General features: G+C 38.1%; 1 protein-coding gene across 1 annotated transcript in view; it reads right to left on the bottom strand.

Moving 5' to 3' along the window:
- Positions 1-4,525: 4,525 nt before the first annotated feature.
- The window catches only part of cdh8 (cadherin 8), a 132,154-nt gene continuing 120,617 nt past the window's right edge, over positions 4,526-16,062 (bottom strand). Inside the window, exons 10-12 of the mRNA XM_053492673.1 lie at positions 13,829-13,940; positions 8,611-8,862; positions 4,526-6,395 (exon numbers count right to left, since the gene is read on the bottom strand). Of these exons, the coding sequence (XP_053348648.1) occupies positions 5,902-6,395; positions 8,611-8,862; positions 13,829-13,940 (858 nt within the window). The 3' untranslated portion in view covers positions 4,526-5,901. The remainder of the gene's footprint in view (positions 6,396-8,610; positions 8,863-13,828; positions 13,941-16,062) is intronic.

Genomic DNA, 16,062 nt, shown 5'->3' with positions numbered 1-16,062 from the left:
AGAGTATATCTGTATTGTTATTTATATTATTTAATATTTATTATCCTTTTCTCTTTTTTGTGTTGCTAATAATACCCAGTTATATTTAAGAACGCAATAGTATATACATACAATACAAATTTTAAAACAAGATTTTTAAACTAATTTTCAACTGATGTTTCCTAAAAGTGAGCGGAGGTAAATGAAAGCTGTGGGATTTCCAGAGAGACTTTTCAAGCGTTTGTGCTTTCAAGATAAAATGAAAACTTGATGTGTTATTACGAAGAGTGCTGGTCCAGTATACAAATGAGATAATCCAATGTGTGTGTGTGTGTGTGTGTGTGTGTGTGTGTGTGTGTGTGTGTGTGTGTGTGTGAGAGAGAGAGAGAGAGAGAGAGAGAGAGAGAGGGAAAATAAGTAGCTATATAAATTCACTCAGTGTCAATAGTCGACAGGATCAGGAACTTTTGTTATTCATGAAAAGACAGATGGCAGATAACAGCGAGCAGAAATTCTAATCTTTCACTCGGATTAATGAAGAAAGCGACTCGGAGGCTCGAAAGATAAAATCTTCCTTTTTATCTTTAATTTTAGATATTTTCTTGGGAAGGAGACAAAATGGAATAGTGTTGTCCCCGTGTCCCTGTTTAAAATGATGATCGGAAAGAGATAATATGAAGTCTCACAATTTCACTTAGACACACACACACACACACACACACACACACACACACACACACACACACACACACACACACACACACACACACAGCACTCAAAACAATTAATTAAATAAATGAATTAGAACTAAAACTAAAAAATCTGAATTTTTCCCGTCCAGCGAGAGCGTTCGGTGACACACAGATTAACCAGAGCATGAAGTCATAAAGAGATTTAGATTATGAATTAGAGATTAGATTATAGAGGATCAGGAGGGAAGTGAAGAGAACAAAGCAGGAAGTCTGGAAAATCGGATCAGATGAAACATAAAAAGGAGATTTAATGACACTGAATTGTAAATACTAAACACAGGTATCTTATTATTATCTGTGTGTGTGTGTGTGTGTGTGTGTGTGTTTCCTTCAGTACTCTGTACAGTAAATGTGCTTTATTTACTTTTTTATCCCGACAGTTTGGTAAAGAATCTCATTTTAAAGGCAGAAGGATAATGTGTCTTTTTTATCTGAGGGTTTTTTTTTCTTACAAGAAAAAATACATAATAGGAAAAGATACGGTTTCACTCTGACGCTTTGTAATAAAAATGTTGAAACGTCCTTATAAAAGTACAAATAAAGTTCTCAAGGGAAATTTTGTGCAACAAGATGTCAAATAAAGGTGCAAATTTATCCTTATGTACTGTGAATATACCACACTGTGCAAAAGTCATGACCCCCCTCCCCCCCCGATTCTTTTTTTTTTTTTTTTTTGCTTCCACAGAGCCATAATTTCTCGTACAGTATTGTTTAATGTAGTCTTGAGGAATAATTCTCCAGGCCTCCTGAAGGAGTATTTTGTCTCTCATTATTTTCACTCCAGTCCCTGTACCTGAGCAGTTTCAGAGGGATGTTTTTGTGTTTGTTGAGCCGCACACTGACCTGTGAATCCTTTAAGTTAAGAGAAACAGGTGCAGATGATGAGAGATGATCAGGCTGGTGATGATCAAGCATGCTGAATGCTGAGTGGAACAGACGAGAGGGGAAATGAGGTTGATACATAAAATATGATTAAAGTGTGTCTTGTAAACATTTGTCTTTGTGTAACGTCTTAAATAATATAAATTTTTCCAGATTTTTACTTTTTTTTGGATTTTTAAATGTAACCCTGCACCATAATGATAACTACAGGAGGGTTAAATAGCATCTGCAGAGTCAACTAAATTAAACAAGGACATGGAACGAGATGCAAAACATCATCACTGAAATCTATCACAAGTGCGTCACCTAATCCGCCTTCTCTAATCAGGACTGCCACTTTATCTCCTTCATCATGATCATCACCATCCTCATCACCGGTACTCTCTCTACAGGTTGAATACCATCACTGCACCTACATCTTTACCCTTATCCTCATCGTCCTCATCCTCACTCCTCCTCTCTCCCTGTAAGGTTCTGACCATCAAGTGCCACCTCATCCTCACTATCATCCATGATGGAGGAGGAGGAGCTCCTCTGCTTTATATTTCTTTGAAGTTCTCCAGGATGTCCTTCTCATCTTTAATAATCAGTGGCTCGCTTTTGTACGCCGAGTCACGTACAGAACCACGATCAGTAAATAGACAACTAAAGTTAATAAAGACAAACCAGATTTTAACTCGTTATTGACAATCTAGATGCAGCCACTGGGTCACCATCACCTCTAGTGTTAGTCAGAAGGTTGTACCTTAGTGGGGACTAGTGTCCAAGGATCAGGAACTTTCACTGCCGGTATTTTCAGACTATTGTATACTGTATATCTTTAGCACTACTCTATCACAAAAGCTCACCTTGTTCACTATTATTCTTTATTAACAGTTATATACATTCAGGTATGTAAATTCGGACTTGGACAAGGACAGGATCATTTTAGCTCCTCCCACAGAACTAACATTTAGCTTTGAGAATATTTACTTGTGACTTGGATGATCTGTGCTCGCTCGCTTGAGCACGTGACTACCTCATCTACAGAGACCAGATATTAACTAGACAAACTACCAAATCATAATTTAAATCATCGTATTTGTCCACAGATGCTGTTTTTTTCCCCTAGTGATCTTAATAAATGTTGCTCACAAATGCAATTTTTATACAGATTTATAGAGTTGTTTTTTTATGGCTAGTGTGATTTCATTACGGTACACTGTAGCTTCACAGCAACACTCACATCTCCGCCATTTTCTACTGTACGTTTGTGGAATAAAGTTATTAAAAATACTTAAATCTCTGCACTCACCAATAAATCTTGATATAAAAAAATCTTGATTAATAAAACGTAGCTCAAGACATTTATTTTGAACAGAGAAAAACATGGCGCTGCAGCACATGTGCTGTTAGAAGACTCGAATTGGCTGCCAGTAGATCACATGACCATCATTTTGCCTTTTTATTGGTTAGTATTCGGGCCAACCCTTTTACATTTGGGCCACGCCTGAATTGCTCATGTTCATTTTAAAATAGAGAAGGTGGGCCACAAACGAACAAATAAACAAAAAAAAGCAAGCATGCAAACAAATTTGAAATAATGAAAAAAATAAAAAAGTAATAAGTTAAAGGTTTTTTTTATTAAATATTTGTGTGTTTATATAAAAAGCCAGCAAACAGATCAATTAATTATCTAATTACTTAGTAAGTAAACTATGAATAAACTAGAATTGTATGGATTTGTTTGACCTTGTATTAATATAATAAATGTCTCACACCATGAATATTTATAAAAATATATTTCACAAAGTAGGAAACAATACATGGGTATCTTAGATTACAATACGCAGAGTAAATAATTCAACATACAAGTATATAAGCGATAAAGCACAGTAGAAAATATGATCTGCATGTAAGTCTATCGTGTGGGGTCTACAGAAAACTGCCATATAGAGGATCGGTAGAAACGGAGGAGCGCACGCCGCTGTAGTGCCATTCGGTGATCTCCATGTGCAAGAGCTAACGTGCATAAAAGAAAATGTCCTCAAACAAAGCTAAAGAATGTTAGCAGTGACTATGTACATGTCTATTTTTTTTCCTGCTTCTTTACTATCATACAGTGTTGAACATTATGCACACATCTGCAGTTTATGATTTATGGGTTCTACGTGACCGGCGGGTTATACACAGATCCGCTGGACAGTCCAGGGAGCATTGTGCTTGAAATGATCACTGGTACTCTGTATACAATATATTCATATATATACACTCAGGATCTCTTCTCCGTGGACTCACAGTCAGCGTCACGGACGCCCTTTACACCTGATCGTTTCATGCGTTTTGTAGCTGGATTGTCACATTCACGTTTGACACGCTGCCAACGGATAGGTGATACGGCATGCCATGGCCGACATTCTCGTGTACCAGACTGAACGGTTGTGAAAGGTATCTTTTAATAGTGTAAATTACTATATGTAGTAAGAAGGAAATATTTCCATAAAACTCGCTTTTTTTTTTATCAGTTGGAACAACAGTAAGGACCTGATACAGCGTACCAGGAGGGGTTTTATGATCTCATCAATCAAGGACAAATTTCAGTTATGACACAATAAGAGACTTTAGGTTTTGACCTAATAGATTATAAAATATGTGGGTTTGAAATGAAGTATCAGTTGTCTTATTAAAAAAAAGGGAGACGTTCAAGTTATCAGATAAACAGGAAGAGGTATTATTAATGATCTAATATTTGACCAAGGAAGGTTTTATTTATGAACAAATTAAAAGGCTTTTAGCCATGACAAGGTTGTTTTGGAGTTTTATTACCACATGTAGAAACTTTAAAGTATGACCCAACATGTTTAAGGAGGAGTTTCAGTCATGACACAATGTTTAAGAAGGGTTTTTGTCAAGATAATATTAAAGGAGGGGTTTCAGTCATGACGTAATGTTTAACGAGAGGTTTAATCATGACGTAATGTTACAGCATGGCATATATTTAAGGAGTTTCTTTCATGACATAAAAAGGGGATTCAATTCTAATGTAATATAATGGGGTAGGTTTCAGTTATGACATTTTGTCTTGTTAGGGGTCACAGTTCTGACTCTTCTATCTTATCAAATAAGGTCTCTTAAAATAATGCATCAGAAGTGGTTTAATTTTTGATAGGTTCTTCCAGGGTTTCAGCCATGACATGGTATATTGAGAGGGATTTTCTTTAGGCTGATGTTTCTTTTGCACAGATGTGTTTACTGCACTTTAACATTTGATTAAATGAAATCCCTAGTGATGTACACACATAATTTTGCTTTGAGAATATTATATCCAGATATTATAATAATACTGATCCTCATGACGTGAGGCATGAAATGATCAGGTGTTAACAGGATCACTGGTGACCTCTGCAGAAACTGCGGTACTGTATTTCTAATTTAAGCATTTTCAATAGGAGCTTTCTGGTGACGAAATAAATCAGAAAAAGAGAAACTGAAATGACACCATTTTTTTTATACTTGCAGCACAAAACAGACAATGAATATTCATATATTTATAAATCATACTACGCTAATGAAGTAAACACGGTTGATGTTTCCAAAAATTGTTTTAAATACAACTGTATTTATGCTTCTGTAAAAAGAAGGCCTCGTTGTTTCTACATTTCTCTTTTTGTCTTCAGTCTGTTATAGGCTACTAATGTTCGAGTGTGAAACACACTAAGAGCGCAAATACAAACAGGGTGTATAAAGCAAGCCTCGAGGCTTTTCAGGAAATCCGGCCACTTGGTATCAAATGCTATCTCAACTAAGATCTATTAAAGCCAATATTGTACACTTATCTCACCTTTAAACATACACACATACATTCAACATAGTAGACCATATATTGCTTTTTTGTCGATTTTATAAAGTTCCTTTCTTCCTCAGATCGGCTGGATGGTGTTAAGAAGACGTCCCCAGCCATTTTGAGGCCTAAGATTTCCATCCACATCTCTCAAACCTTTTTTCATTTCGTCCTTCTCTTTATGTGACCAACAAGAATCTTCACTTCTGCTGGTCACAGTGAACAAACGACGAGCCAAAAACACTTAATCTACAAGACTCCACAAGAATCAGTGACCTCCTATGACAGACACTGTGGTGGTGAAGTTCAGCCCCGTTATGCACTTTGATGTGGATGACTGACCCTAGTATGCTTGTCTCTAAGAGATTTGGAAAAAAAAAAAAAAAAGCTAAAAGGTTCCCACCATTTTAAAACAGATGTGTTTTAACCATAATGAAAAAAGTCATGAGGACGGAAAAAAGTAATGCCTCAAGTTTCTTTGTCACTCTCGCCCACTGAGTAGAGCTCTCCAAGTCTTCTAAACCGCGGACCCCACTCTCTGAGATAATCGAAATTCTGGTCCGAATCTGAAGAAGTAGTTTCCAGTGAGCTCAAAGAGCCAGCCACGGATCCCCGACCTTCATAGCCGTAGATCTGGATGGAGTCATATGGTGGTGCCGTCGGGTCGTTATCAGCTTCGTGGAGCCGGACGTTAATGAACTCGTCAATGTCGACGCCATTGGCTGCAGGTCTGAGTCCGGCACGGACACTGTAGCTCAGCTCAGGTTTGATGTCTTTGCGGGGCAGGAAGCCATTGATGCCGTCGGGATTCTGCAGGGTGGCGATGTCGAAAGCCTCTGTGTCCTCCTCACCTCCACCTTCATCGTCGTAGGTGATGATGTTCTCCCGAACATCCTCCTCATCTTTAATAATCAGTGGCTCGCTTTTGTGACGCCGCAGAGTCACGAACAGAACCACGATCACTAAAAACACAAAGTTAATGAAATAGATTTAGACAAACCAGATTTTAACTTATAATTGACAATCCACTGTGCAGCCACTGGGGTTACACAAACCAGTGCAATAAAGCGTGCTAGCCCCAACCCTGGATAAATTGGAAGGGTTGCAGCAGGAATGGCATCTGTTGTAAAACCTGTGCCAAATCAAATGCACGGATCATAAACGGTAAAAGATTGCCATACTGGATCAAATTGAGGCCCATGCCACCAACAACCATCACCCTTTGCCAGAAGGGTACTAGTGGAAACAAAGCCACTATTGGGTGAAGAAGAAGAAAAAGAGGGACAGACAACAAGGTGTGAAGGTAAAAATCAGACAGTATGTACTGTACATGAGACCAATTAGAGGTGGACTTAAGCCAGTAGCATCAGAGCTGGGTTTAAACTGATTACAGTGGTGTGGATGAAAAAAAAATGGTGCAGCAGTAATCCTAAGGAATTGTTTTGGAGGTAAAAACAGTGTATGAAAGAGTGATGAATGTCATGCAAGAATTTTGTCGGGGTATTAATAAAAGTTGTCTGCACATACAGTATGCTCCACAAGTGAGGTCTGAGATGGAGGATAAAGAAGATTTCTGAAGAGAGTTGGATAAAGTCATGGGGGGTGTACTCAAGGAAGACAGCATGGTGGTTGGAGTGAACTTGAGTGAGCAGGTTGGTTTTGCAAAAAGTATGAAAATGGTGGTGATGAATAGATAAAAGATAATGGAGCACAATGTGATGGATAAGAGTAGGGGAAGGTAAAAATGAAGGAGAGAAGTCTTCAGGTCTCATTGGAGAAGGTAGGAAGTGTGTGGGATTAGCAGGGATAAAGAAAGAACCGCTATGAAGGGGATGTAGATTGGAAAGGAGATTGGGCCAGATGACCTCTCCAGTCATGAAGAGGATTTAGGAGAGACAGCAGTGGAGTTTTTAATCCGGATTCTTAACAAAAGCTGGGAAAGTGAGAGGATGCCTAGGAAGTCGAGGATAGGTTAACTGGTATCTATTTTAAGAATAAGGGAGATGTGTAAAGCTTTAGCAACTGCACTTAGTTGATCAGCCACCTAAAGAAGTCAGCAGAAAGAGTAGTGGATACAAGTCTGAGAAGGAAGGGGACTGTGTAAAGAATTGCGAAGAGCAATATGCCTCAATGGCATATTGAAAGAGCGTGGCACATGGCACATGTTTGCTCTGAGAGTACTGTTGAAAAAGTATCATGAAGGCCAGAAAAGTTAGGTAGAGCGAGTGGTAGGAAGGAAGAGTTCAAGGTGGAGCTAGGGTTGCATCATGGATAGGCACTTGGCCCTTTTTGTTTGCAATGCTGATGGACAGGTTGACAGATGAGGTCAGACAGAGTCCACATGGACTATGATGTTTGTGGATGACATTGTGATCTGTAATGAGAAAAGGGTGAGATGAGCCCAGCAGGGTGGAGACACACCCTGGTGAGAAGGAGAATGAAAGTCAGTGAGAGTTCGTGGAGGAATGAGAGGGAGGGCAGAGGAATACTGTGGTTGGAAGGAGTAGAGGTGATGAAGGTGGATGAGGTTAAATACTGGGGGAAAATGTGAAGAAGAGAGTGAAGGCAGGGAGTTGGTGAAGAAGAGTGGCAGGAGCTATTGGTGATGGAAAGATATCTGGAAATGTGAAAGGAAAAGTTTACAAGACAGTAAAAGTAACCAGCTATTTTTTATGGTTCAGAGATGGTGCTGCTGAAAAAAGGCAAAAGGTAGAGCTGAAGGTGGCAAACTTTAAGATGATTGATAGACAGGACTTGAAACAAGGAAATAAAAGAGAGGATGCAGGTAGTAGTGTTTCAGGAGAGGATGGAAGCTCCAGGCTGGAGGAAAAGAAGAAGGTCAAGGAGGAGGTTTGGTTATAATTCTAAGAACGTTTTTTTATTATAATGTTATTTCTTTTCCACTATTATTTTGCACAATTGAGCTCAATTTATGATATGGAGTTGAAATAAAGAATTGCACACAAAATACTGACCAAGAGTGATGAATCTGCAGTAAAATGAACAACAACAACCTACAGTAGCGCCTTGTGTTAGGATTTCACCGTCATGCTACAGGATATGGTTTAACTAATAAAAAAAAACTTATTACCCAGATCAAATCGGTGCCTAAAGACACAATTTTCATCCAATCATTAAACACTGCACGTTTCTAAAGAGGATTCCAGAAGCTCTTACCCAGCAGTAAGATGATGCAGGCAAGGATGGCTATCAGCGCCCCCATGCTGAGGCCGATGGGCAGGACGAAGGCCTCGACGTTACACGACTGAACCACGCCGTCTTTACTGCAGCCACACACCCGGATGGTCAAAGTGTTGGTGCTGCTCATCGGCGGATCTCCGTCATCACTCACCACGATGGGCAGCAGGTACAGCTCCTGTTTCTGACGTCGAAACGAGTCGTGCTTCGCCAGGATGCTGATGGAGTTGTCTGAGGAGTGAAGACGGCTATTAACCTGAAGAATCTATAATACTGTATGCGTGTGCATTTGAGTCATTTTGAACAAAGTATATTTTTTAATGGATTTGTTTATTAGCTAGCTGGATAACATATCAGGAAAAGCATTTTAAACATTTATTTATCAGTAGAGTAGTAATAGTATTATTATTTATTTGTTTAATAAAATATTTATGAGATGCCCAAGATTCCATTTTAAAAGTTTTTTCCCACCTGACTTTTAGGATATTTTTAACTCAAACACGTACAAATGTTTTTACTAACAGTTACTGCTAATGTTGGATATAAAATATTTTGACCAGGTTTATTTACCAATCATAAAATTACCTTCTAAAGCTAGCATACTAGCTAATATACAGTAGGTTGACATGAAAGGATTTGTGATATTTATAAAATGTGTGTAATATTTATAGCCACCAGCTAACCATCTTTACAGTAAAGTGAAAGTCTAAAATGATTTGACAAATTTATATTAAACATTAAATATTACGAATATTTCCTAATAATGCAAGCTTGCACATGGCAGGATTTCTGAAAAGATATATAATTTTGTATTATTCATGCTAACCTTGTTTGGGTGCATCATAAACGTACTTCTGAGGTTCTACAAAATGTTCATAAATTGCTTTAAAATCCGAAGGGACGCTGAAACATTGCGAAGCAAAAAAACCCAGAAGGAGGCTAAAGAAAGTAAATAAATTAGATTTGTTCTCAGTGTTTTTTGTTAAATATTTGCTGAAGGCAGGACAATAAAACTGAGATCCTTGTGGAAATGTATCGAGTGAGAAAAAAGAAAAAAAAAAAAGAGTAAAGAGAGTAAAGTTCTCCAGCTCCTTGGTGCGTCTCGGTGTTCATTATCTACTTCCTCATCATCTTTTCGCTTCATATTTGTACTTTATACTCCCACAAGAAACCACAAATGGGTTTCTAATCGTCTAATAGTCTCAAACGTTGCGTAGATTCACGAGAGGGAGAGAGACACAATATAAAGCAGGTGGGAAGAGAAAAGCTTCGAGGTGGCGTGAACATGGAGATAATGCAGCGATGAGTGGAATAAATGAGCTCCGGAAATAACTTTTTTCATCATGAAAGCCTTCCTCAGGTCTCAAACGTATCACCTTTATGTGAAAACAAAATGCGTCCTGAAGCAACTTTTCCTGCGGTGTGTGTGTGTGCGTGAGTGTGTGTGTGTGAGAGAATCTGAGCGCAGGTTTAATTCCAGTTAATAAACACGTTAATGAAAAATACCAAGGTGACGATTTTGTGTTGTGTTAATATCACAAAGCAATTATTTTCAAACCCTTTCTGTCGCTTTATCATTTTAATTACGGAAACTTTTTTTCCCCAGCTTTATTATTTTCCTTAAAGGAGGGAAAAAGAAAAATTGCCATCAAAATATTCTTTTCTAATTTTTAACACAAGGGCAAAAGCTAATCTCCGCTTTCTTTCAGAAAACATTTTCACAATCGAGTCCAATTATTTCTAAACTTCCAGCCGGCTAATGTCTACGCTTGGACGTCTGTTCATTCGATACCGGGTTAACTTTCACACAGGAACATGGCTGTGAAGTGGTTTATAGACTTATAATAAATACGCTTGTTTTAATATGTTATCTTTTTTATTCTGTAACAGCTCGATCACAGGGACGTGTCAGGCAGGCGATGCTCATACACTGTGTGTAAGTGGAAGGAGTCTCCAGTGTCAGAGCGTTTGATCTGTAAGGTTAAGGACAGGGGAGTTAAAGACGTTTTTTATAATAAAAAAAAAAAGCTACTTTAGCTTAAATTTTGTTTATTTATGCCAAAAAGAAAAAAAAAAGGATTGTTCCCTATAAATCTTCTTTTTTTTTTGTAAATCACACATAAGTGTCTTTCTCTTGTAAAAAAAAAAAAAAAAAAAGAAAAATACAGTTTAAATATAATTTTAATCACTGTAAATCTTTCATTAGAATTATTTAACTTTTCCTGTTTGAGCTGCTTGATTTTTTTTTTATTATTTTTTTTTTATTCCTCTTCCAAGCTCTCCGTCATGTCGAGTCACTGATATCTATCTTTGACCATTTTTACCACAAACCCCTCGAGGCGCATAACGCCTCGGGCTCACCGTGAAAACACGCTGACCTTACATCTGCTCCTCAACAGACTGAGAGATGAAATGATCTTTTGAACAGAAAGCTTTTTTTAAGTATTATTCTGAAAACTTGCCCAAAGAAAAAGATCCGCTTTCTGCTCTAACACTTTATTTTCATCACTGTTTATTACATCTTGTCTTTATCTGTACTCTGATCTCTACACCTCAGACAAAGACAAACATTTCTAACCTATATTCAGCGTTTTTAAACCCCGTCTGTGTTTACTGTATTTGCATATAAATTTATATCTACGACTTTAACGCTGTTGTTCCAGGGTCTGAGCCGATGCTGAATCTCCGGCCTGGCTGCTGTTTTTTCGTGGTCGCTGATTTCTGCTCTTTCTGTCCTCATAATCTTTGGTAATAACACGGTGTGTATCTACACTGTAATTATTCCTCACCTAGTAATTACAGTTTAAAGCGTTATCTAATCATTACCTTTGGCCTGATGGTGGCAGAGCATTATTAAACTTTCCCAGAATTCGAGAGCTGAATGAAGCAGGAAATCACTGCCGTCTGCCGCTCTATTCTCAATCAACACTGTATTGAAGAGTGGGGTCAAAGGTCAATTTCTTCATAACGAAGCTGAATAGCGGCTGACCTGAAAATTCCCCGGACTCGTGCGCCATTTTCTCTCTTCTTCAGATTCATTGCCAAAGCACATACTCTACGTTTCCTTTCTTTTTAGACTTATTGTCCCCCCATTTTTAAGGACACCGAGCTTCCATTTCATCCTTTCAGGACAGAGAGTGATTTAATAAAATAAATCCTGTTATTGGCTCTTTTTTAAAAAACAATTTTACAGCAGATTTTCCCCATTTTTGTTTTCTTTTAGGATTATTGTTTTTAATGTTTTTATTTTAGATCTTCTGCAAAAGATCATATTCTACATGTATTCCTTTTCAAACAGGATGATGCTTTATTATTATTATTATTATTATTATTATTATTATTATGAGTGCAAAGTTTCCAATTCTATCCCTCATGAAGTTTTTTATGGGTTATTTTATCTTTTTTTATATATTTAGTTTTTTTTTTACTATTTTCTTCTTTGCCTTTAAAGAAAACTTTTATTTCCTGCCATTTTTCATGTTTTTTTTTATACGAAATTATTATTTTTTTGTTACTTTTTTTCCCCTTTAAATCCTGCAAACACACATATTCTTTTTTTTCTCTCTTTTTTTTTTTTTTTTGTAAGGGCACTAAGCTTTTATTCCTTCTACTCAGTATGAAGGTTTTTTTTTTATTTTTACTTTTAGAAGAAAAAAAAAACTTGTATCCATTTGCTGTGATTTTTTTTCTTTTCTTTTCTTTTTAGGAAGCTTTATAGTTTTTTTTGCCTTTAAAGTGTAAAACAATAATTTGCTGCCATGTTTGCTGTACTCTTTGTAAAAGAAAAAAAAAATTTTTCTCTTTCTTTAAGAAATGAAAGTAAAAATTTTCCTCCTTTTATCTTTTTTGGAAGGGGTCTTCTTCTTTTCATTGTCTGTATCTTATTTATTTACTTATTTATTATTACTTATTTATTAATTTATTTACTCATTTGTGTAATGGGGAAGTCTCCTTTTTTTCTTTTCCTTTAGGTACGAGAGTCTTTGTCGAGTGTTTAGATTCGTTTCTATTTTTAAAGAAATATTTTTTTTCTCTGTAAATGCAATGTAGTTTTTCCTTCTCTCATTGACCCCTCCTTATTCTGCAGTATGAACATGTTCTTCCTCTGGTGTTGGAATCTTCTTCATGTGACACCGTTACAGACAGACGGAATGTTATGACGGGATCTCACCTCGAGCCCTAACATCAGGGGTTTTCCTGTGCATGTAACGTACACTAACGTCTTCCTGCTAAATGACACGAGACTCAGCGCTCACCAAAGCAGTCATGGTATTTAGCAAACAAACGTCGAGCCATCTGTCACAGCAGCACGGCTCTATATGATCACCCACGCTGAGCTCAGCCTCGGATGCCGTTCATTTGCTTCCTTTCGAAATGCACCGGGGAGTAAAAATACTAGCTGATGTCCAGGCTAACAAACAGCTGCTAACTTTCAGGGACGCTAATTCTAGCAGATCTTCCCTCCAGTCACAACAAACCCACTCGACTGGCTTCCACACAAACTGTGGGATGACCAACATGAACAATGTGACTGTTCCTTCACACACACACACACTCGAACAATAGCTCTGTGTCTGAAAGTCAAGAATAACGTATACAGTATAATAGAGTTACTGTATCTGTTAAATCCTGCATTCTGATTGGTCGAAAGGACTCAAATTCCACTCTGTCTCTGTCTTTCTTGCTGGGGTCTTTCCTCCTATAATGCACCTTTCTTTCTATATATATTTATCCCTCTATCTCTCACCATTTCTTCCTATACACTTCTCTCTCTCTCCCTCTCTGTCCATTTTCCCTGATTTGATTCTGTTTCTTGATCCCTCCATCCCTTTTCTGTCTTACTCTATTCATATTTTTTCATCTGTCTCTGTCTCTGCCTCTCTCTCTCTAGGTCCTTCACCCTGCACTAACATATTTTTATATTTCTCTCTCTGTCTTATTGTATCTGTATCTACTGTCTTTATCTCGTCTTATCTTTATCTCTGTGTCTCTATTGTCCTTTATTGTCTCTTATTGATTAATCCTCTATCTGTCTTTTTCTCTTTCATCTCCTTCCTTTGTATCTACTGTATCTCTCTCTCCTCTCTCTCTCCCTCTTTTTCCCTGTCCCTCTTTGTCTATTTATCTGTGTGTGTGTGTGTGTGTGTGTGTGTGTGTGTGTGTGTGTGTGTGTGTGTGTGTGCTGTTTGTTTCTCACCTAAGTTGTTTTTAATGGTGAAGTTTGGGTTGTTCAGCATCTCCAGTCTGTAGTGAAAGGTGTGTCCTTGAGCTGGATTGTCTCTGTCCACAGCGCTGATGGTCTGGATCACCTGCACCCACACACACGCGCACACACACACACACACACACACACATACACACACACACACACACACACACACACACACACAAACACACACACACACACACACATACACACACACACACACACACACACACACACACGCAGAGAGATGAGTCCTCACTCATAAAGACAGCACCCTGTACAGGATGAAAAATTTACTTTCCATCCACTTCTGAAACTCGAACCCTTTATCCACGCACCACATGCTGTCATTTTCACATTTCTCCCCCTCGTCCTTCTTCGTCCATAAATCTGCCAGAGCAGTTCAGGACAAACCGTTTCTCTCATGACGGACGGCTCGTTCAAACTTAGGAACCTGACACAATGCTTGTCCTTGTTATCTCATGGAACATGAAAACCTGACGGAGAACTGAGTGCTTTAGTGAGATGGAATGTGAGTGATGCTGAAGGATGCTGAGCTGGCGAAAGGACACTTAGACCTGAGACCTTTAACATCCTTCACTTTTATTTATTTATTTATTTTTTTATCTGGTTAGGTCCAATCTTGAATGAGATGTCGGAGCCAAGCGGGAGTTTTCAGTCTATGAATGGACGTTACTCAGGTGAGACCCTCAGGGGTGGATCTTTAGACCGTTTAAGATTCCTGTTAAATTTAACTCTGGTGCATTTGTACTTTATGCAGGTTTGTTTCCAATCAATTGCAGCAATGGCAAACAGTTCAAAAACTCCTTGAGAGAAAGAGAGAAAGAAAGACAGACAGAAAAACAAAAAGAGATGAACAGAGAGAGAAAGGAAAAGCGACAATGGTATGGGAAACACTTCCAAAGACTTCATAAGTAACTTCTGACTGATACTGCAACACAAAGTAGGATTTTAAATTTCCTACCTGGAGTTGTAACAAACGTACATTCCTACGTACAGTAAAGTGTGTTAAAAGGATGTTCATTAGTCCAACGGTTTTGGAGTCCAACAGTTATGTCAATATTATATATAATAGTATATAGTCCAGACGGTGGTGTAGTGGTTAACACTGTCACCTTGCACCTCCATGGTCCGGGTTCAATTCCCAGGCAAGTTCGATTCCCATCTTTGTGTGCATGAATTTTTCACGTTCTCCCTGTGCTTGATGGGTTTCCTCCGGGTACTATGGTTTCCTCTCACAGTCCAAAGACATGCAGATTAGTATAATTGACGTTCCCAAATTGCCTGTAGTGTGTAAATGAGTACACAGGATAAAGCGGTATAGACGATGAGTGATACTCCCACTGTATTTTTTGTCTGTTTGTACTTATTTGCTGTTATTGTACTGTACGTGTATGAACTATGATACATACTTTGGTACAATGGTACGTGTGCTGTAATATGGCACATTGGAACACTGGATACTGTCAAAAATATGATATACATGTTTACGTACCATAATGGTGATAATTATATGGTATGGTACCATTGTACTGTCTGTACTGTCTGTATGTTAAAACTCTTAATATTACATACAATAACATGATGCTGTCTGTACTATACCATACATGTACAGTAGTATGTCCTAACATATCTAATATGCTACAGTATGTACAAACATGCTATATTAGATACCTTTTTGTAGCCACTGTTTTGTGGTACTCACCACAGCACTACCACGATACCCACTGATGTATTACAGAACCGACTCTGGTACACTATTAAGTCCTGTGGTGCCTAATACGGTGATGTCTGGAGTACCACGCTAATACTATAGAACTGTATATACTGTAGTAAACTATAGTAGTAAACTATATTATGGGGTTTATTCAGCAGCGTCTGGAAACTACAGACAGGAGGATGAAATGTCATCTTTGTCTTTGCTGTCAAATGTAATATGATGTAACATTAAAGCAAGAGCGAGACGGCTGGGATTGAAATTGAAATAAATCTCACAGGAGTCTAGGATACATATTGCCAATAGATTGCCGCATGGAGACTTCACTTTGATTAGGATTCGCCAGGGTGACGGGATAGGGGTGTCCTGGGATGGTTCAAGGTTCTTTTGTCCCGCTTAGGGTCTAAATTAATCCTTTTGATTTATCAAGGAAACTCTTGCTCTTTGTTCTAGCATGTTCTGCACATTACGACCAGACCGGGAGCTT

This window comes from Clarias gariepinus, chromosome 3 (genome assembly GCF_024256425.1).
Source record: "Clarias gariepinus isolate MV-2021 ecotype Netherlands chromosome 3, CGAR_prim_01v2, whole genome shotgun sequence".
In the NCBI taxonomy this organism is placed as follows: Eukaryota; Metazoa; Chordata; class Actinopteri; order Siluriformes; family Clariidae; genus Clarias; species Clarias gariepinus.
This window is presented reverse-complemented; position numbering and strand designations above follow the sequence as displayed.